The sequence below is a fragment of the Magnolia sinica genome, chromosome 2, assembly GCF_029962835.1.
Source record: "Magnolia sinica isolate HGM2019 chromosome 2, MsV1, whole genome shotgun sequence".
Taxonomy (NCBI): Eukaryota; Viridiplantae; Streptophyta; class Magnoliopsida; order Magnoliales; family Magnoliaceae; genus Magnolia; species Magnolia sinica.
The window spans coordinates 2603432-2627600 of NC_080574.1; the positions used below are offsets into that span (position 1 = coordinate 2603432).

General features: G+C 40.0%; 1 protein-coding gene and 1 pseudogene across 1 annotated transcript; both read left to right on the plus strand.

The window, feature by feature from the left end:
* The first annotated feature begins 974 nt into the window (after positions 1 to 974).
* LOC131238103 (U2 spliceosomal RNA) lies at positions 975 to 1092 on the plus strand (annotated as a pseudogene).
* A 4296-nt stretch (positions 1093 to 5388) lies between these two features.
* On the plus strand, positions 5389 to 23894 carry LOC131231729 (peptidyl-prolyl cis-trans isomerase CYP23). Its single transcript, XM_058228033.1, has 8 exons — positions 5389 to 5569; positions 17438 to 17551; positions 17650 to 17798; positions 19444 to 19516; positions 19620 to 19709; positions 20741 to 20780; positions 23441 to 23523; positions 23622 to 23894. The coding sequence occupies exons 1-8, from the start codon at positions 5462 to 5464 to the stop codon at positions 23640 to 23642; spliced, it is 678 nt and encodes a 225-aa protein (XP_058084016.1). The 5' UTR covers positions 5389 to 5461; the 3' UTR covers positions 23643 to 23894.
* Positions 23895 to 24169: the final 275 nt, after the last annotated feature.

Below are 24169 nucleotides of genomic sequence, written 5' to 3' on the forward strand. Positions count from 1 at the left end.
ATGACAACGACGCGGCGTCCATTGGTGATGTGAGAGATAACAAACATACTGAAGTGCCCGGCTCCTATATTCCAATCGCGGCCCTTGTGATGATGTGACTCGTCCGAGTCAACTCATAACCAGTCAAGTCCCATGGACAGTACTGAGAATAGAGTACCCAACACATGTGACTCACTGAGTCGCCCCAACTCAGAACCAAAGGAGTCAGTCCGAGTCTCTGAGTAAAAAACCTACGGATGTAGGGATTGTGGCCCACCCAACAGACGGTGAGAGATTTTGGAACACAGTCTACTGTATTCCAGTTGGAACACACAATCACTTCTAATTTAAAAAGAAAAGAAAAGATAAAAGGAGAGAATCTTTTAAGCCATGAGGATTAGTTCTGAATTTTCTCTTAATCAAAAGGTATGCTTTCATACAACGACATGACTAAGCACATGCTTTAGACAAATTTCAACCTTTGGTGGGCCATTTTTTTGGATGTATGAGACAAATTATTCCAAATCCTAGCCGTTGAAGTCTCATCTTCTTGTCATGGATACCTATGTAAGTGGAGAATCTTTCCTTGTAAAAGAGGTAATGGAGATGTGATGTTTACATCATACATGGGGTGAAGAGGTAGGTGCTATTCCTTACTCACCTTTCATTTGAAAATGTTAGATGTGGGCCATTTGGATTGTTTAGTCATATTTCATTTGAAAAATGTTACATGTGGGCCATTTGGATTGTTTAGTCATTTCATTTGAAAAATGTTACATGTGGGCCATTTGGATTGGGACATGGAATAGACAGTTTTCGCGTGAATAGTGACTAGGCAGAACAGGCGATATGGAAGGGCGTGATGTTTTGGCAGTCCATTTGATATGGACCCGGTTTGATCATGACATAGATGGTACATATCCGCCGGGCATTTCTCTCAATTGGAAAATTGCATCTATGAATAAGAAGATATGGATGAAAAATCCATCCTTCATAGCCTTTCTAGCATTTTTGTCTATGATCAAGTTTAGTATATATTCTTACCAGTTTAGTATATGATATGTGGTCCATAGGTTCACTCATGATTAAAAGACCACTCAGATCAGACTCATTCGCCCTGAGTTTAGTCGGGACCCACCAGAGTTGGGTGTGACTGGTGGGCCTTGACTCATTGTATCAAACTGGATTGGGGTACTAATGAATCTACGCCGATTGGACGAGTTGTATGGGACTTGCCTAAGTCTTAAAACCATGGATTCACATAATAACTAATTTCATGTGGGGGATGGCCCACCACAGCACCTTGCCATTGGGGCTCAAAAGAACCACACGCCACAAGAAAACATAGTTTTTACATTTTTTTTTTCTTGTCTTCATTTGATTTGGCCCTTAGGCGTTTTATAATATTTTTATGGTGGACGGTGATGGTAGGTAGAATATCACTGATTCATGATTAGTACCCTTGATAGTGCTCTGATAATTATTCGGTACCGCCGCAATAACAGGTCAAGCTTTGAAGATGCCTACATTCAGATCTTACAAAATTCTTGCATTCAATCGGCACATTAGAAAATGGTGGTGTGAAATCCCACCATTCAAAAGTACACCAGGGATATTGAATGTTTACCAAAGCACTGCCGTGAGCTTTATAATACTGTAGGCTAAAGGTTTTTAAGGATGTTTAGAGTATTTTTTTGAAATTATAATGAACAAAATCATGAATAATGAGTAATTGAAAGTAACTTAAAAACAAACCAAGCAACTGACTAAGCGGCCGATAACCATCCATAAAGTTGACCGAGCGGCTATTCAAATGACAAACCAAAGGGGCGATAGTCATCTAAGAGCTTGACTAATTGGCCAAGCAAAATGTGATCAAGTCAGTAAAAAAGCCTTAAAGCAGTTATCGAAATATATGACAAGTTTAGAAAAAAGTATTTAAAAGACCATGTAGTAGTCGAATGGCTACAACAATTGCCACAATGTGGAAAACATACAGAAGGAAAGCAAGTAATGTTGAATAGGTGATCGATCTCATTCAATCTTGGTCATGCGTATTTGCTTATCTTAACACTTGGGGTCATAGTTATTCTATTTTAATTGAGTCATAAATTCAATTTTAGCACGCTCATACTTACAACAAGACCAAACTATATTAAAAAATTGATAATAATAAAAAACAACGAGCAACACACATCGAATATTTTTGCACATTCTAGAGCTTGTAATACAAAGGTTCCAACCCTTAATCCAATTATTATTTACTAATGATGTAGAGTGGGTCACGGACATTTTCATGGCTAAGATGGATCAAAAAAGGCCCGATCGACGACAGAAGTGATTTGGACTGTCAGACCTTAAATCGAATGTATCTCGCAATTCAAAATGAGTGATCAGACGTAAAATATATGATTTTGAGGTAGGACGAGCTACTTTAGTCACCCAACCTGCTATGCAAGGTTGCGCAAGCCGGATTTGCGAAATACCATTAGATCGATGGTCATTTTCCATTTTTTAATTCTATTTTTACTATAAATAGTAAGTTTTAGTTTGATTATAACTCTTCATCCGTTGGGCTTTAGGAGTTACGTCCAACGTGAAAAGTGATTAGAAAAAAAAAAGTGATTATAATAATTAGGAGAACAGCTCGGTGAAGTCAAATGGGGCACTTACTATTTTTGGCCGAAAACCTTAGATATCATGACCATCTATAAATAGTAAGTTTATTATTTATAATAAGTAGCGAATTCTAGGAGTTTTAGTTGTAGTTTGATTATGATTTCTCTCTCATTGCTTAGTATCTCTATTTAAAGGATTGTGAACTCATTTATTTCATTCATCAATCAAATTATAAATTTTATTTATTTGTATTTTGCTTGCTTTCTTTATCGTGGATTCGAGAAGTCTTTGTGAGAAGTTCAGAGAAGTTCTTTAGATTCAGAACAATTATCCCATCGAGGAAGACGGTGCTTGACCTCACGTCCTTCCCTACATCAGCTAAGAGTCTCCCAAGCCTATGAAAGACAAGAACAAAGCACGACTGATATTGGGCCGCACCAGCACCCTATCAATCTAGACCATTTTGCAAAGTAACATGGTGCTTGCAATGTCAAGCATTTTTTATGCTGTGATTGTGTCCTAGTTATAGTCGAGGAGAGTTAAAGGTGCAATTCCACTACTGATTCAGCAGTAAATCGGAATGAGATTTGCTTGGCTCGAGCAAAAACGACCAAATAAAAAAGGATGTTCCTCCTCTGTATTTCTCTCTAATCACAACCAACAAAATCGAATGTTCGAAGCATGTTCCAACATACGGTGATATGGGCCCGATCTACCAGCGATTCCTGCATTGTAAGAAATATCTGAACATGGCCTTAATAGTCTAATGCCAAGTCCTCTAAATTAGGGCCTCACTGGTTAGGGATGTGGTTGGTTGGGCTCAACTCTAATGTGATTAACCTGGCCTATCATACCAGTCACATTAAAAGATTCTGTTCACTAGGTCTGGCCCGTCATGTCGATTCAGGTCTAAATGTTCGGACCTGGTAATAACTATCTGTGTTTGCATCTTCCTCCTTGGGCCTAGGATTGTTTCCCTATTTGGTTCAGAGAGGGCTGATTCAGTCTCGTTTTTCAGGTGGGCTTGCATCTGAAAGACTATGGACCAGGCCCTGTGAATTTTTCATGCCTAAAAATTTGGGCGAAGCCCATCCCACAATAGCAATGAGTGGGCCTCAATCCGATCTGTGTTCAATCTCAAAATCTGTCCTGATCCCAGTCGACCATAGTCTTCAATCAGTGAAAACCCAAGCTCGTGCCAGGCGTTTGTAGAAAACGTTGTTGAGACTGATTCTGACTCAACTTATATATAGAAGGTTTGAAAGATGGGCCTGAGCTAATTAAAGCACTATCCTTGTGTGGGATAGCCAGCTTGGCACACACAAGACTCGTCATCAACTTATAACTGGGCCTGCTCCAATGTTTGCTCTGATCACACGTTCCACAGCCACCCAAACAAAGGACTGACTGTGGAGTGTTTACCATAGTTCTGATTTTTCGCAAAACAGGGGTGAAATGATCAGGATTGTATGATCGGTTCTGTTTTGGGCCAGTAAGACTATGGTTTCAAATGCGCCTGTTTGGGCCAACGCATTTCCAAGTCCAGCCCATGAACTAAGACCTGTGTTCAGGCCCACCTCAGATGTGTGCACATAAGAATCGGACTCTGACCCGGGCCCATCTCCTCCCTAATGAGTGATCATGACTAGAACTTAGCACGGAGTAAGATCCATGGGCTTCTAGGCCAGACTACCCAAAACGGGCTGGATTCGTGTAGGCTGTGCCATTCGGCCAACCCAGCCCAAGTTAAAGAAAAGAAAAGAAAAGAAAAAATACAATTAAGTGGTTCACGCTCAATCGTGAAAATTGAACAGCTGGGATTTGATCGCCGTGACGTTTGTGTTAGGGTCTGTAAGTGTGGTGGTCCACAAAACAGTTTGATTTCAATGGATGTGTTCCCCGTATGCCAGAACGAAAATTTGTAGGTGATTTGCTGGAAGAGAGAAAAAAGTGGTGATATGAGGAATTGTGTCAATCTGTCATACAGAAGATCGTGGCCGCTTATCAGGTGGGCCACACGTGCATGTCGAATCTAGATCGCCATGAACGTTTGCGCTAGTTTAAAAATCGAGCCGGATCACTCATCGGGTGCACCGTGCACCTTGCTTCTTTGTTGAAAATAGACCGTTGATCATTTTCTTTTCTACTGGTATTTGGCAGACACAACGGACAAATTCGTACATTTGCCCACGATGGCCCCGCTCCCGCACGCATGAACGAGTCGCATCGCAGGAAGGAATTTTCTTTTCTTGAGGCCGGTTCCATTACAAAGCTTTGTAGGTTAGCTTAACCTACAACGTGAAACGTGTGGATCATCTTGATGTTTTCATGAAATCCAATCCGTCCATAATGAGAAATACCCTCGGATCCAGAAAAAAAAAAAAGAAACTAGATTTTCCAATACTCAGGTGGGCCACACTATGTGAAAACATGCTTAAACCTCTAAACTCGCGTAGTCCGGCGCAAATTAGTTTTGGAATGGCATGTTCTGATTTTCTAGCAATCCTGGTAAGGAAAATTTCTGAATGGGTTGGATGCACTTTAAAAATACGGTGGGGCCGGATACAATCTGGAAGTTTTTTAATGGTGGACGTCTCCATTCCAAATGTTTCTTATGGTGTAGCCCACATGAATTTTGGATCGGATTTTTTTTTACCTAAATCAAGTAAAAATTAATTTTTCAAAAATTATGGACGGACTGGATTTTATGAAAAGAACCATGGTAGGCCCCACGCATCACGTTGGAGCATGTTGGTTAAGCGTAACCTACAGACCGTCTCGGTAGTTGGTAGCGTCGAATGGTAGAGCGGAAGCTAAAAAGCGCCAGGGAGAGTAGAACTCCGGCAAAAAAGAGTCGAAGAAGATGTCGAGACCTTGGGCTCAGATCGTCGCCTTCCTCATCTTCACGTTGGCTCCTCGTGTCTTCTCCTCTGCAGATCCCGTCCTCGGCTCAGCTCGCGTAGTCTTCCAGGTCCTTTTTCTTCCTCCAATTTCTCGTCTCCAACTTCTCCGCATTCGCTCTTTTCAATTTCTCAATTCTTGGCGTTCCTCTATCAGTAACCTAGAATTCGAATTCCATAAATTCGAAAAAAAAAAGGAAATTCCATTAGATTTCTTAGAATTTTGATTTTCTTTTCAAATTTCCAATGTTATGAGAAATTGCAATGAAAGTTGACCGAAATTTTGCATGTTTCTATATTGTAGTAAAATAGTTGTAATTTTATTTATTTATTTACTTCGTAACATGCATTTGGTACTGAATAATTTTACATCGTGGGCCCGGATCAAGGTTAGATTTTTGAACGGGCTGGCACGCCGTAGAGGTGGGGCCCAACGTGCAATGTATGGCTTTTTCGATGCACACCTCGGATTGAGAGTGATGCCGGATGGGGTGTCGTTTGGATGCCTGTAAAATGTTTAAGTTGTAATTGGATTACATGTGTAAAGTGTTTAAAGCCTAGCTGTAATCTGTTTACAGGTAAATAGATGTCTGTGTTTGGATAACCTGTAAATTGATTACTGTCTGTGATTGGGTATTCATGCACACAGAGCTTGGAGTCGCAAATCCTTAAAAAAATCATCAAATGATATATAAAGTCTTCATTTAAAATGGATTATTGGGATAAACTCAACTCAATAAAGTCTATGGCCAATCCTTACACTAAACCAATCATTTGATGGACCAAAAGAGTAGTCCCACTAATTCAAATTCCCTTTTATGATGAGAAACTATTGAATGTTAATGGCCACTCTCCTTGGCAATTGTTAGCAAGTCAAGATGCACTATCCCATTCACATTAATGACCAACCAAAAAAAAAAAAGACAAAACAAAAAGAAAAGGAGTAAGATTTCAAATAGAATACAAAACCAATGGTAATGCAAAGATATACATGGACTAACAGAGAAATTATAGGATCCTTATCCAGGAAATGCACATTAAGTTTTGGTTTTTAGCTTGTTAAGGTGGAGCCCACAATTTAGTGAGCCAGGCCATTGGTCTATTGGGCCCCACCATTGATTGCCATGGGCCACCCAATCAACAGTTAGAACCATTGGATCCAAACTTTTCAATTGATGGCCATGACTAAGGTATGCTTAAAAAGCAAAAAAATAAAAATAAAAATGATTAGACTGTTAATGGGCCAGGACTAAGACATGAATTTTCAAAACCGTAACTTTTGATGCTATCGGATGCTTTTCCTCTACAAGCTTCTTGAAAAAGATTCCCACCACTGCTTATTGCAGTTTTCTTTATTAAAAAAATAGTATTTATAGTCACTGAGGTCTTTTGTCTTTAGGCTTGGAATAACTCAACCATTGGATTAAATTAAGGCCTTTGATGGAGTTAAAATCTAACGATCTACTTAGTGGACCATGCTGGCTCTAAGCCGTTGGCTGATAATCTCTCAGATGGACCACGTTTGCTGTTAATCTCTCGGATGGATCATGTGTGCTGTTAATCCCTTTGATGGACCATGTGTGCTGATTAATGGTTGGAAACGAAAGAAATTAATACTAGAAAGTGGGTATGGCCTAACACATAATATTTTATTATGATAAAGCATATAGTACACTGTAGGAGAATAGGAAAGTTTGCACATGCACTTACACTAAAAGGGCCGCCCACTAACCACACACAATAAATATAATATACTAGCATTCTCTATACTCCCCCTCAAGTTGGAGTATAGATGTTGATCACAACTTGTCACGAATACGATGAAGAGCATCTCGACTTACGGACTTTGTAAGAACATCAGCAAGTTGATCTCCAGATCGAACAAAAGGAGTGACGATTTCCTTAGAAGCGACTTTCTCCTGAATAAAGTGACAGTCGATCTCAATATGCTTGGTTCGCTCATGGAAAACTGGGTTACGAGCAATATGGATGACCGCTTGATTGTCACAGTGAAGAGGAATAGGATCCGAAGGAAGATAACCAAGTTCTTCAAGAAGATTGCGAAGCCACACAAGTTCACATGTCGCATGAGCCATAGAATGATATTCTGCTTCAGCCGAGGACTGGGCAATAACTGGCTGCTTTTTGCTCTTCCAGGTTATAAGATTGCCACCTAGGAAGGTACAGAAGCCGGATGTAGAGCGGCGATCAAAAGTACTACTTGCACAATCAACATCGGAATAGCCAGAAAGATGAAGATGACCATGCAATTGAAAGAGGAGGCCAAGCCCGGGGCTGATTTTAAATACCGAAGTATGCGGTAGACAGCCGTGAGATGAGAAGTACAAGGAGCTTGCATGAATTGACTAACAACCCCCACCGCAAATGAGAGATCTGGGCGAGTAATAGTCAAGTAAATAAGCCGGCCTACCAGTCGTCAATACATCTCGGGATCAATAAGGAGAGCACCATCATCTAGTCGAAGCTTCTGTGAAGTATCCATGGGAGCGGTAGCAGGCTTGCACCCTAACATGCCGGTTTCCATGAGAAGGTCGAGGGCATATTTTCGTTGTGACAAGACCAATTTGGATGATGAGCGAGCAACTTCAATTCCGAGGAAGTAGCGAAGAGGACCAAGATCCTTGATCTCAAACTTAGTCTTCAAAAAATCTTTGACCTCCCTCATTCCAGCAGAATTACTACTGGACAAAACAATATCATCCACATAGACAATGAGAACCATGATGCCCGTCGATCGACGACATATAAAGAGAGAATGATCAGCATGACTACGAACAAAGCCAAACTCCAAGAGAGCTTGACTAAATTTTTCGAACCATGCATGTGGAGATTGTTTGAGTCCATAAAGAGCCTTCTTCAACCGACATACAAGTGCAGGGTTGTGAGAAGCAATAAAGCCAGGAGGTTGATGCATGTAAACTTCCTCTGCAAGATCCCAATGGAGAAATGCATTCTTAACATCAAGCTGAAACAAAGGCCATGATAAATTAACGGCCAAGGAGAGCACAACGCGAATTGAATTAAGCTTAGCCACCGGAGATAATGTCTCGAAGTAATCCACACCATGAGTCTGTGTGTAACCTTTAGCAATAAGACGGGCTTTATAGCGATCAATTGAGCCATTTGGAAGAAACTTGATTGTATAAACCCATCGACAACCAACAGGTTTATGGCCTAAAGGAAGTGGCGCAAGATCCCAAGCATGATTCTTCTCAAGAGCAGACATTTCTTCCATCATCGCTTTTGTCCAATCAGGACTCTGAAGAGCATGTGAGAGAGATCTAGGAATAGTCTGTGATGAAAGGGAAGCTGCAAACGACTGAAAAGACGGTGAAAGATGATCATATAAAACGAAATTACTAATGGAGTGTTGAGTACAAGATCGTGACCCTTTGCGCAAAGCAATGGGAAGATCTAAACTCGAGTTAGGAGAATCACCTGAACCAACATCCAAAGTAAGCGGAAGGGTGAATGGCTGAGCTTGTGAAGATTTATCTCGACGATGATACACCCGCAGAGGCTTAGGCTCACCCATATCACTAATAAGATGCTGAATAAAGGGGAGAGGAGTTGTCCGAGTTGTCCCATGATCACTAGTAGGGAGAGGAGTTTTCCCATGATCACTAGTGGAAAGAAGATAAGAGTCATACTCCCCCTGACGCGCAAGAGGATCACAGAGGGATCGGCCTGGAGAGGAGAAAAAAGAAAGATCTTCAAAGAAGGTGACATCGGCAGAGACATATTTCTTGCGAGTCAATGGGTCAAAGCATTTATACTCTTTCTGACTCCGAGTATACCCTATAAAGACACATTTAATCGCCCTGGGACTAAGTTTATCATTACTCCCATCCAAAATTTGAACAAAGCATGTACAACCAAAAACTTTAGGTGGTAGAGGAAATGGATTATCGTGAGGATACAATATAGTAAATGGAGATTTGTAAGACAGAATACGTGAGGGTATACGATTAATAAGAAAAGTAGCAGTTAAAAGAGCATCACCCTAAAAATGTTTGGGTAGATGCATACCAAGTAGAAGGGTGTGAGCAACTTCAAGAAGAAGACGATTCTTTTGTTCTGCAATACCATTTTGTTGAGGAATGCGAGCACATGACATCCTAGACAAAATACCACGTTCCTGCAAGAAGGACAGAAAGGCAGTAGACATGTATTCTCCCCCATTATCAGAATGGAGGGATTTGATGGAACAATGAAATTGAGTGCACACTTCATGATAAAACGCATCAAACACTTCACTTTTAGATTTCAAAAGATAAATCCAAGTCATGCGGGAATAATCATCAATAAAGGTAACAAAATATCTAAATCCAAAAGTCGAGGTAACCGGAGTTAGTCCCCAGGCATCCGAGTAAACTAGAAGAAAATGTTGAGATTTCCTCCCAGAAGAGCTAGGAGGAAACGTAGCACGATGATGTTTAGACAATTCACATATATCACAACATAATGGTTTAGTGACAGATAAGGAGGGAAACAAAAGTCTCAATCTAGCAATGGATGGGTGGCCTAAGCGGCAATGCCATTGAGTCATGGACTCTCAATCTAGAAAAAGGGTACTAGAAGCGGCAACAGGTGTATCATCGAGAAGATAAACGCCTCCTCGCTCATGCCCTTAACCATTCACTCTCTTCGTCTGTAGGTCCTGAAACAAACAATAAGAAGGAAAGAAGGTGATGGAACAATTGAGTGATTTAGTAAGAGAGCTAACGGACAATAAGTTTAATGGAAAACGAGGCACATGCAATACGGAGGACAAAGATAAGGAAGAAGAGAGAAGGATGGAACCAATCCCGGAGATGGAAGATTGGGTTCCATCTGCTACTGTGACATACTAAGTGGGAGAAGAAGAAGAATAAGAAAAAAAGAATTGCAACTTACCAGTCATATGGGAGGAAGCTCCAGAGTCGATGACCCAGGAGGTAGGAGAGGATGACGCAAGAAGGGCAGTACCTGACTGGGCCGAAGCTGTGTGAGAAGGCTTAGGAATATCCCGAATGTGAAGCCGCATAAGGGCATCATATGCTGCTCGAGAAATGATAAGAGATTCCCCTGAAGTAGACTGCTTAGCTGTCGGGGTGGAAGACTGTGTCTCAAAAGCAACAGAAGCAACAGTGGAAGCAACAGAAGCAGCGGCATACGTAGGACGACCATGTAGCTGCCGGCAATAATCAATAGTGTGATTAGTTCCACCGCATGTGAACAAATGCGGGAACCATCACGTCCTCGTCCACGTCCACCACGACCACGAAGACTACGGCCGCCGCGACTGCGATCTCCCTCGCGGCCTCTACCACGACCACCAAAACCAGAAATGCGCCCTGAGCTCAAGGATGGTACTCGAAGACCAAGGGAGGACTGATCGCCAGCAAAATGTGTCGAACGCTCGGGTGGCACAAATGAATGAGAAGGAAGAGTAGAGACCATAGCACGCTGACATATGGCATAGACTGTCGTCAATGGGGGAAGAGGATCCTACATAACAACCTGATCACAAATGTGAAGATAATTAGAACTCAACCCAGCGAGGAACTGCATGATACGAGTATCATCACGTTGCTTATGAGCATGTTCATGATCATGTTCATGATCATCTTTATATTTGGAAGGAAGAGGCTGATGCATATCCAACTCATCCCACATATCCCGAAGCGTCGAATAATAGTCTTTTAAGGATCTGGAGTTTTGTTGAAACCGACCAATTTCTTGAATAAGCTAGAGTACCTGTGAAAAATTCTGAGATTCTGAGAATATATCATGAAGCGTATCCCAAATGCCTTTAGCCGAGGATAAAAACATCACCGAGTGGCTAATCGAGGAATCCATGCTATTTAACAATCATGCAATAACTTGATAATTTTCCTTTGTCCAAGACTTGTAGGTGATATCTGTAGAGCTTGGGGGATCATCCAAAATATACGACAACTTGTCACGAGTTCCTAAAAATACTTTTACAGATTGTGCCCATTGAAGATAATTGTTACCATTCAACTTAATGGAGGTAATCTGCAAGGGGTTGGATTCAAGAGACCCTATGCCAAGAGATGAGGGCCCTTTGTCTGCCATATTAGAGTCCAAGAGAAAAAAACCTATGCCAAGAGACCCCCTATGCCAAGAAAGATTGATTCAAACAACTCTATCTCACTCAATCCTTCAAGATAACAAGAGATAAACCTCAAACAAATATCAATCATCCAAAATACCATGAAACGCAGTCAAATAGGGCCTGACCGAGTGAAAAACGGCCCAGCCGCACACCCATTTGAGGTTAAAAACCTCTCAAACATTTATCTTAAGTAAAAAATCCACCATGGATAGCTTGGGAGGAAAATTTCGGTCCATCTTGAGCAAAGAAACCAAAGAAAAGCTTACCGATTTGAGGTAGATAGAAGAAAAACGGAATCTGGAACCGATTTTCGAATTTCTCTATTTCGCCCAAAATACCATGAAATGAGGTCCAATAAATTCTGAAAGAATCATAACAAATCTTGTAAAATCAAGATCTATCAAACTCCTAAACTTTTAGCTCAAACAGAGTCCATGCGTCCGTACAATGTTGACGTCAGCCGTACGGCTGCTGACGTCAGCAAGGTGACGTGTCGCCTCTCAACCTGTTGGATGCAGAATGCCTGGATCTTTGCTCTGATACCAAGTATAGAAGGATTTGATGAGGATAATGTGAAGAAGAGAAGAGAATATTGGGAGAGAAGAAGAAGAAGGAGGAGAGTTTGGGAGAGATGATGTGTTAGGCTTGCTTGCCCTAACACATAATATTTTATTATGATAAAGCATATAGTACACTGCAGGAGAATAGGGAAGTGTGCACATGCACTTACACTAAAAGGGCCGCCCACTAACCACACATAATAAATACAATACACTAGCATTCTCTATATGGCACGTGTACACATATGAGGGAATGAGAGACTAGGGACGTCTTTTAAACAACCATTCAATGGCCTAGAAAAAATCTTGAGTTGTGGAGAAAAGATCTGCATCGTTTATCCCAGCAATATGATCCTCTAGTTTTGATCTCATCGCCCTACATTGGGGAAATCCTAACCCTTGGATCAACTGACCTGGAAATAATCGGTATATAATTACACAACAGCTGTCTTGCTCAACTAAAAAGAAGGCAAAGGATTACCTGGGTAATTTTGGGGCTTGTTCCAAAAACTGCGGGCCTCATCAAATCAATGTTCTCGATCACCCACAATAAATTGGTCCCGACAGCCACTTGTAGACCAATGGCTCTCTCATAAGAGGGGTTTCTAAAAGCAGTCATGTGATGCCCTAGAGACTAGATTTTTCTAACCCTAGAGACGGAGAGGGGAGATTTATAAAAAAAGGCCATTCAAGCAGAAGATTTGAATTGATGAGGAAGACATATTGAATGTCCAAAGATGCTAGATTTGAAGTATGAACAATCTTCATCTTCCTCCTCCTCTTCTTCTTCTTCTTAGGTAGAGGTGGGTTTTTGAGTTCCTAGATTTAACGATTTCACAAACGATTCGTTGAATCACTAACCATTGGAAGAAGCCGCAACTCTCCCTACATCGACATTAAAATAATAATAATAATATAAAAAATAAAAAATCCTTTGTTGTAATTTGTTTACCTGTAATCTAAACATGCCCTTTTGCCATGTTTTAGATTATAGCTAGATTACAACTTGTAATCACTTTACAAGCAAATGCACCCATTGATGGGGACATCACATTATGAATGCCATTACGCACATAGCAGAGGAGAGTTCGAGCCCCGGTGTCCTTGTGGCCAAGCGACTACCTGTTCGAGTCCCGAGGAGGAGCCGAACACCCACATAGTATGAGAATTGCGTGGAGGATGTTTTCGGACCATTGGATTGCAAGGACTTCACGATCGGACCGTTGGATGCGACTTGATCGTGGCTTGCCGTGATCGTTGACATTTTTAGAGTTCATTGGATAATATTAGTTTCTTAGGATTATAGTGATTTTTTGTTTTGAGCATTTAGTTTACTTTTTGAGATTTTATTTGCATGTTTTATTAGTTTTATGCTTTTACATGGGGTTATTTGTAATTTACAAAGTAGGGGGTTGAAAACAAACATGCTTTTCATTAATGGTCTTTTTGTAAAAAAAACTAACTTTTAGATTATAAATGCTTGGACGTCCAGCACTAGCCTTTTTTTTATTTATTTTTTATTTTTTTAATTTTAAAATGTGATGTTTATGAAAAAGCTGGAAGTTCTCTTCTCTTTCTCTTGTGTTTATGGAGAATGTGGTGTGAAACTCCATTCGTTGTAAATATGAATGAAAACTACTTTGGTGTAAAGCCTTGTTCATCTATCTCTGCTCTCAAGATCCAAAGGTATTTTCTCTCATCTCTTCTCTCTTTTCCTCTCAAATTTTCTTCTCCTTTTCTTATTAAACCCAAACCATACCAACCTATACCCGAACAAAAAGTCCAGCCATACAAGTGAATTTGTATGTTTGTATGACTATAGTTTTGTGGTCCTCACTTCAACCATTTTCTTACATCCTTCTTTATTATTCTTTCTTCAACCAAATCCTAACCCAAAACCCTACATTCTCCTTTCAAATAAACCCTAATTTCAGATTTGTCCAATTTTCAAACCCTAACCGGCTAACCCTAATTTCCCTAAACCTAGAATCCCTTTAGGACTCAGGAGATTCCCTTTAAAATAGTTCCGCCCTCATGTTTCGGATGGAATTTCTTAATTTCAATGGGCCTATTTCAAAAAACATCGTATTAGTTTCTTCGTATGAGTATGTGGTAGCCTAGGATTACATGTAATTGCTTATTTGATTAATTGTTTGGTTCATGATGAGGTTGCTGAAATTTCATACTTTTGTTGCTCATATTTTAAACCGAAAATCTGATTTCATCTATCATTCTAGGTTAGAAAACCATCCTGCATCAAATTTTGATATTAGAGAAGGTTAAACATAGGGTAGATTGATCTTAAACTTAGCTTAGGGTGTTCCTCATTCGAGAAGGTATTTGCTCTCATCTCTTCTCTCTTTTCCCAAGGAGAAGAGGATTTGAGAGGAAAAGAGAGAAGAGATGAGATAAAATACCTTCGGAGCTTTAGAAGAGTGAAGGGGTGGATGACATTGCTTCACATCAAAGTAGTTTTCATTCGGCTTCACATCGTATGGGGTTTCACACCACATTCTCCATAAAAACAAGAGAAAGAGGAGAACTTTCAATTTTTTCATTAACGCCACATAAAAAAAAGGCTAGGGTTGGACGTCCAAGCCTTTATAGTCTAAAAGTTAGATATTTTACAAAAAGGCCATTAATGAAAAACATGTTTGTTGTTAACCATTTACTTTGTAAATTATAAATACCATATTGTAAAAGCATAAAACCAATAAAACATGCAAATAAAATATCAAAAAGTAAATTAAATGCTTAAAACAAAAATCACTATAATTCTAAGAAACTAAGACTATCTGATGAACTTTGAAGACATCTACAATCAAGTCACATCCAACGGTTCGATCGTGAAGTCCTTGAGATCCAACAATCCGAAAACATCCTCCATGCAACCCTCATGCTATGCGGGGTCTTCGGCTCCTCCTTGAGACTCAAGCGGGTAGCCGCCTAGCCATAGAGACACTGGGGCTCAGACCCTCCTCTTATATGTGCATAATGGCGTCCATAATGTGATGTCATCATCAACTCTCCTCAGCTGAGATGAATTCACCTCTGGCGAAATAAAACTTCGGTACCGTTCAAGTAATTCTGGTTTTCTAACCTAGGTGCATCTCCACACTAGCGTGGGGTGGCCCACAAGGTGGGGTTTGTGAGATGTAGAATGGCCACGAGGTGGGGCCTACTGTGGTTCCTGTGAGATGCGGGGAAGCCTACGGGGAGGTCTAGATAGGTTTGCTTGGGAGGGCCTGGATAAAGGTTTATTCTGATGGTTCCCTAACAGCTCTAGAGCTTTTAGTACGTTGGCCGGTACTCCTTGCCTCAAGAGGTATCATAGTGGGATACCAGTGTTCGAGTCTCTTTACCGGTATGGGTGGATGATGCAAGTTCATCTCCACACTGGGGTGGGGTGGCCCACGAGGTGGGTTCTGTGAGATGCAGAATGGCCATAGTATGGGGCCCACTGTGGGACCTGTGAGATGCAGGGTAGCCCACAGGGAGGTCTTGGTAGGTTTGCTTGGGCGGGCCTGGATAAAGGGTTATTCTGGTGTGCTTCCCTAACAGCCCTGGAGCTTTTGGTTCGTTGGCCAGTACCCTCTACATCACCTATCCAAATAACCCATGTAATTGCATTACCTGTAATCTGATTACAACTTACAGATTTTATAGGTATCAAAACAACCTCTTAGGAAATGGGAATGCATTAAATAACGGTTGGATCCATCATCACCACATTCACATGTTGGGTAGTGCATACGATGGGTTTGCCACATTTCTAGATGTATTCCACAGAAAGGCTAAGTCATGATTTTAAATAGGAAGCGGATTGCATATTTAGTAACTCAATACGCTACAATAAACTCTATGGGGCCCACCTTGGATATATGTATCTTATCCACGTTGTTCATCCATTTTTCCAAATCATTTTAGGGCATGAACCTAAAATTGAAGCATATCCAAAGCTCAAGTGCACCACCCCATAGAAATGGTGGGGATAATGACGTCCACCGTTAAAACCTTCCGAGATAAGAATCATCCTTATCGAGTGCTTGAAAACCCATTCCCCACATGCAAAAAGATATGTTTATAATAGAGGAATCTACCAGAGGTGCAAACAATTTGGGTTCACTCGACGGGTCATTGGGCCTAACTTGATAATCAGCATGTCCAGGTCCAATTGTCCAAAATTTAGACCCACATGGCAGGTCTAGGTCCAAAATTTTGATCTAAATTACTAAATGGTTTGGGTCTAGGTCCTCTCAAAATCAACTAGACCTACCTAGACTTGGACCCGGACTTTACCCTGACCCCAGAAAAAGTAGTTAAGCATGTGGGTTTTTTCTCTGTCAGGCTTGACTACGACAATGGTTCCCCACCTTTTCTAAAAGGTGGTTACCCATCCACTACATATGACAATCTGGACTATGCAAATCATGGGTTTATTGTTGATGGAGAACATACCAAAAATCACACTAATTGGACTACCTTAATCATTCGATTCCATTGAATTTGGATTGTTGGGATGAGGATTTGGTGATGATGAATTTGGGCTGCAGGCCTTTTTATTCTTTACCATCAAAATTGGTAGCCACCACCAACTGCATGTTTGGAACATTATCTATGTGAAACTTATTTGTAATTTCTATATCTAACCTAGACCCGACCCCATGTGATAAATGGTTTGGGTTTGGGTACTTGTCCTTCTCAATGTTGTTAAAATCGCATGATTCGAATCATATCATACCCATGATAAATGAATTGGGTTTGGGTACTTGTCCTTCTCAATGTTGTTAAATTCACATGATTCGAATTGTATCATACCCATGTATGATCTGAATCGCACATATGAATTGCAAATCACATTGAATCGAATCGTACGATTCGATTTTATTTTATTTTTATAGAAACAGGTAGCGTCTGGTGAAAAAATCGATATGTATGTGTGTGTGTGTGTGTGTGTGTGTGTGTGTGTGTGTGTCTATATATATATATATTTGCAAATTTTTTTAGGGCTTTCTATTTTAAAAGGTATTTAAGCCCCACTCTCATTAGAATAACATATATTTTGCAACTTTTGAGAGATTTTGGGGACTTTTGGAGCTTGTGGGCCATAGGAAACCTAGAGAAAGAAATCAACATATCTTTTTCGTCGTTGAATTTATCATGTATTTTCATGCCCTGAGTAGTTATGTTTTGTAGCTAAAGAACTTTTTTTATGTTGTAATGTATTTTCATTTCAGACGAACTATGGAGATATCGAGTTTGGGTTTTTCCCTGATGTTGCTCCGAAAACTGTGGAGCACATCTTCAAACTCGTTCGCTTGGGGTGCTACAATACCAATCACTTCTTCCGGGTAAATATTCCTGAAATTTTTTGTTGTTTTTTTTTATATATAAATAAGTGACGGTAACATTTTCTCTTTCAGTTGATATGGATTAAAACCTGGTGCAGGTTGATAGGGGGTTCGTGGCCCAAGTTGCTGATGTTGTAGGTGGTAGAACGGCTCCCATGAATGAAGATCAAAGGGAGGAAGCTGAAAAAACTGTCATTGGTGAATTTAGTGATGTCAAACACGTCAGGGGCATCCTTTCTATGGGGCGGTAATTGTTGTGTTGGTCTTGCACTTTTGATTAACAAGTCTTTTAGAAAGTTTATATTTTGATGGCCATTATAGACGTCGTTGTTGGTTATACTCAATGTTATATCTTGTTCATGCTGCTTGCACCAATTTAAGCTAATCATGCACTTTCAGTGTCCATTTGGAATTCCCCGATTTTCAGCACACTTGAGGTGCACTATGTCTAAGTCGAAGTGGGATAAGAATATCCCACTCGTGGTTCGGTATGGAAAAGCTGGCTGGTTCACATTCTCTGCTCCAACCCAAATGCCAGGCAATCGGTTCTATTGCAAAGCTGTAATCAATCCTGACTTGTGTGGACTTGTATACAAGCCTCTTATGTATGTCATTATCATTGACTAAGAGCATCCCACTAGCGGTTTTGGAGTGGAAAAATCTGAGTGGCTCCCATTCTCTGCTCCAACCTAAATACAAGGCAGATTCTTTCTCCTGGAAAAGCTTAATCAATCCAAACTTGGCATATGTATACCATTATTCATTAATCTCATGTCATGAGATTAAAGAAAAGGTTCAGTTCTTGGGTTTAAACTTTTCCAATCTGTGTGTTTGGTTAATAATAAATTCTGTTGGTTGTCAATTTTAATCCCTGTTTCCACTAAAAAGAAATTAGAATTAACACATGATACTTCTTCATTGCCTTCACATTTCTACTTTGAAACTGTCATATCTCTATATGAGTGTCTCACAATCCAAGATATAGTCAAGTAATTTATCCATGAAATGGCCTAGATGAAGGTTTTGTTTGTGCAGCCTTTCAAGAAAAAAGATTTGTGTTTGTAGTGGCTTGATTTGAATCAGTGACTCAACTTGTTGAGGAAGGAATATGCTGCTGTTAGCAGTAAAACCTGGAGCAGAATTTAACATGTTGAAATCTTAAAATCATGTCAATGGACTCCTTAGCAAATGGAGAACATTGATCTGAAGGTGGGAGGACCACTGATTCTACCGTGAAGTTTTCTCATGCCAAACCACCTCAACTTGCATGCTTTGCTCCATGAAACTAGAAGCTAGAAGCCAAGGTCCGTAGAAAGCAAAGCTTCATATCAGCATGGCATGCTCTTGCACATTCAATCACTACTCCTGAATATCCACGGTATATTGTAAATATATAAACTTGCTTGGAAAGGTCAAAAGCCTATAACATCAAATCAAGCATGACGTGCTCTTGTACCCACATCACAACTATGGCTGGTACTTGGGCTTGAGTGAACCCGAACCCTATGGCTCAGGTTGAGCAAATTTGTGCTGGGTTAGGGTAGCTTGGGAATAGTCACTTCTATTTGGGCTGGGCGGTTTAGGGTTGATGGGTATACAGGAATTCAGGTCGGGCCTCAGGTTGGAATTCAGGTCAGGCTCAGGTTGACCCTCAACCTGACCCAACCCGTTCATGTTGCACCCCTAGTCACATCCATGTTGCACTGTAGATAATTCAAAGATGATTCCGTGCTGCCTGTATTTTCTTTCTTCTTGTACACATTGTCTCTCCCTTTTGAAAGATTCTATGTTCTGTTTGCCAAGTGTGTAAGCTTGATTTATTCTGTATTACATTGTGAACTTGCTTCCATCTAGGGCTTAGGGTTTCTAAGCCCATGAGAATTATTCTGTAGGTACGCGGATCCAAACAGTGCAGCATCCTCATTTTCAATTCTTCTCGGTGATGCACCTCACCTGGATGGACAGGTACAGTTGCAGTTGATTTTTTTCATTTTAGGGGTGATCTCAGAACCCACTTCCCATGTGTTTCTTTTCGTTTATCATCCTTTTATGCATTAATTACTTTCAGTATGCAATATTTGGGAGCGTTACCAGAGGTGACGAGACGTTAAGAAAGCTTGAGGAACTCCCTACTCGTCAAGAGGGGATTTTTGTGATGGTATGCTTCTCTTGTGATCTTAGACATTTCTCTTTCCCTGTCAAATGGGTGATTTGTGATTTAGACAATTTCTCTAGGGTACCTTCAGAAGCACCACAGAAATCAGGGGGTAGGCTTTTCTGCAAAGTGACGCTTCTCTCATTTCATCTAGTAATTGAAATGAGAAGGAAAAAAAAAAGTCCTGGGTGGGAAAGCAGAAACATGCCCATTCCATCCCACTCGTGTGTCATTTTTCATCACTTGATAAGTTCATAACTAAGTGATCCCACCAACACACTCAACCAAATGCCCGATCTGGGGGTACTTCTAAATGCACCCTCTGGGGCCTGTTTAAATGTGGTGGTTCTGATTGAATTGGACTGGATAAGCCGAATCAATTTCATTTCAACTGGGAGACAAAACAAGATGGATTGAAGAATGCACTTCCAGTTCTGCTCAAGGCATTTTTTTCATAAACAAAACACCTGATTATCTTGGATTGAAATCTTGTTCAATATTTTATCCAAAATAGCTGGTTGGGATTCAACCCTGTTCCGAATGGGCCCTCAGAGAAAATCTTATTGTGAAGCGAGAGTTTATGTTTTGTAATAATTACCAAATCTGCATGCATATTGGACTGTCTCATCTTGGCAATTAGAATAAAACCTTATTCTACCCCTTCCCCTCGCTATTCATTTTTAACTATTTATTTATTTATTTAAATTTTCAGCACACATGCAGACCGTGTATTTATATTCTCATTCTTATAACTATACAAATTTATGGACCTATAAGAATGCCAGGTTTTATAGACTCAGGATGATTGGCACTTCATAACCGTGCCTAATATTAATATCAAGTGCCTGTTTATATGCTATGTAGATTTGAAATTATTATCTGTAGTATATCTTGGGTTTGGAATTTTGTTTCTGTACTTGATTATTTCATTGCTTCATGTATGTTTAAAAAGTTAATAATTTCAACAGTTAAATAACTGATTTGAGTTTTTGGTCCATTCAAAACATTGGAACTGATGGTTCTTTCATTTTCAGCCGACTGAGAGGATCACTATTCTGTCTACCTACTATTACGGTGAGGATCAAACCACCCAAGATCCTATAAGTTTATGATGTGCTAGATATTTCTTTTTCTTTTCATTTATTTCCATGAATCATGTGACAAAATTCACCATTTCTTCCTGCCAATGGTTGAGATGCATAACTCTTTACAATGTTGCATTCAATATTTTGGCAGAGACACTGAAAGTCTTCTGATTTTCTTTACAATTGCTATACAAGGCCCACTGATAGTGTCCATCTCCACTGGATATAAGTATATAACCCAAGCAGCTAGGGGCAAAATTTTCCGTGCAATTAACCAGATCAATAAAAAAAAAATTCTTTATCAAAGGATATGGAAGGGTTTTCGAATAAAAGCGAGGGCATTTAGATATTAGATGAAGCCATTGGCTGCTACATGCTCTCTTGCTTTTCAAGATGAGGAAAGTTTGAAACTCTGGTAGAGTATGATGTTTATATGCAGGCACTTAGAAATTGTCCTCAGGCAATACAGTGAACTCAAAACTCATAATCATCATCATTTAAACCCTTATCCCAACTAGTTGGGGTTGGATATCCAATGAACACAAACTAGACCGTACAAATTGTGGGCCCCAATTTAGATGGATCCAAGGTGTTCCATAACAGAAATGGTGGCTTTAATGGCCACTGCTGTTACCGTTACAGTACAGGCCGTTATGGCCTTTTTATATATTAAAAAAAAAAAAACCTGTTTCGAGACTGTTACGGGACCATTACCAGGCCGTTACGAGCCGTTGCAGGCAATTGTTTCTGTAACGACCATCACTGCCATTTCAGCCCCATAACGCGTAACAGTTATGGCCATTACCATTACGTAGCAGCTGCTATGTAACTGTTTTTGTATACCATGGATGGATCTTAAACTGAAATTATGTTGATTTGTTTCCCTCCTCCCCCCCTCCATCCATCCATCCATCCATGTGCATTGCATGTCCTATATCTACCGGTATATTGTACTACAATTTATGACTGCACATTAGATTAGTATTTACAGTTTGTTCCACATCTTTACCAACTCTGTATATCCAGTGATTGGGTTCCCAAGTTGAAAAGTATTGCACATACCTTGCAGGTTTGCATCTGCCCTGCTTGTAACAGTCAGCATCCAGTTTCATGCATAGTTCTCAAACTAGGCAATCCAAAATGAAAGGGATAAATAAAAAAAAAACAGGCCGAAACAACTCGACTTGCTGAGATATCAAGCTGAATCACTAGGAAACTTGCTCGTGAGTGTGACTTCCCAAATCAACAAGTCCCATTGAGTGGGGTTGATGAGTTGGTCCAACTCGAAATGACTTGCCGTGACTTGATCGCAATCACTTGCCAGGTCAAGTATTTTTTCTTAAAAAGAAAAAAGAAGGAAAAAAAAAAGGAGCAAAAGTCTATAACCAACACACCATGTATTGTCCATTTGTTTACGGCCATTTACCCAAAACATAACTACTTTAAATATTTAATCTAATCTAAATACTTTGAATTTAATTATTAAATAACAACCCGAGTCGATAAAGATTCAGTCGAGGCTTCGCGTCAACGCAACTTGGCTGGACATCGAGTCAAGTTTTAAGTTTTTGAATTATGATGGCAGCACATGGAAAAAGCTTTCTTTGATGCGTGGCTATCTCCTTGGCAATGGTATCAAGTTGGTTAACTTGATCTTTCATCCTTGTTAGTCCAATGGACATGTTATCAAATTGATTAGCAATGCTATTCCTATGTCTATGATCGTTAGTTTTCTTCAGCAGATTAGTGTATGCAACTTGGAACTCTCATTTTGGATTCATCTGGTCCCTCATGCATCCTGAACATACGAGAGCCTTAGTGATTCTCACTGTTCACCTAGTGAGCTGTTTTTTTAGAGATGACTTAAATTTTTTATTAAAAAGGCAGAAGCTGCATAAAGAAACTAAGGCTACAATAATGGAAATAACACCTTTTGTTTTTCATATCCAGTCAAAAACGACCTGTGGGTAAATACGTCAGCAAAATGCAATGGAACAATGCCAGATCCGTTATAGTTGAAGGTTGACCACAGAAAAAGACTATTTTACGCCTGGTGTGGGAGAGGGTAGGGTTTTGGAGAAAGAGAAGTGAGGTTAGGGTTATGGTGGTTTTCGGGATTTGGTAGTGATAATATTGTCAGTTTTAAAAGATTTTTGCTAACCTAACCATGGTTAGTTTTTCTGTCTTAAAAAACAACAGTAGGGTGGTTTTTTTTTTTTTTTTTTTACCATATTTGGAAAGCAGCAGGTGTTTTTTGGGAAATGCATAGGGAAGGGTGTTATTTGTCTTTGAGCTAAAAGGGAGGAGCCTATGTGGCAAGACCTCTTTTTCTTTTTTCCGTTTTTTTTTTTTTTTCTTAGAAGATTGACTTAAATTTTATTAAAAGGGTAAAAACCACAAAAAGAAACTAAAGCTATTACAATAATGATGCCAATTATTATAAAAAGGCCCCAGGGTCGACATTGAAGGGGGAACAAAACAGCCCGAAGATTGAAATGCCATGAGGAAGATTGATGAGGGTGGGCTCCAGTTCTGTAGGCAAATAAACGTATAGGTAGTAAGGTCTGTAATGTGATCGGTCAGTCCTGATCGGTCAGTCCTCTGGGAAGTGTGACAGTACTTTATCCTATTTTTGGTTAATGCTAACAGATTCAAAGGTGGAGACATGCGAACATGAGAGATCAGTCCTCAAAAGAAGGCTTGCTGTATCTGCTATTGAAATTGAAAGACAGGTTAGTGTAGTTCATTTGCTTTTGATACCAGCAACTAAAAAGGAAAGAACAAAAAAAAATGCATTCTCCTCAAATTATTATTTCTTTTTACTTTGCAGAGGATGAAGTGCCTGCCTTGACTCCATAAGCATTTCTCCAGCATGAACCAGTACGAGAAACTTCTTCCCACATGGAAATTTCGAGCATGAATCTGTAAGGCTACACATCCATGGTACCAAAGATAAATTTACACACCACCCACTGAAGCTTGAAGCAAACAGAATTACATTCAAGCAAAATAACTACCTAAGCAATCTGTATTACTCTCAACTGCATGCCAATGAATCTACTGGTCCAAGTCTCTTGTACTTATCACCTTTGTTTTCCTCTCCTTTCCCAGTGTGTGCCAGATCTGAACTGTTCATTTGGTGAGGTTCACATGTGTTGTGTGTCAGATATCGTAGATTTATCATTCTTATCCATTTTCACACATGCACGTGGCCCTCCTATGGAGTGGACCAGCCTGATTTTTTGGCTGAGGCATGTTTGGGGTGAGACCCACCTGATGAATGAACCTGATATAATCTCAAATGTCACTCTTGCTCTCTCAAGGTTTACATCTTCTTCCCTCCCTCTAATCATCAATTGGGACTTTTCAAGTAGTGGA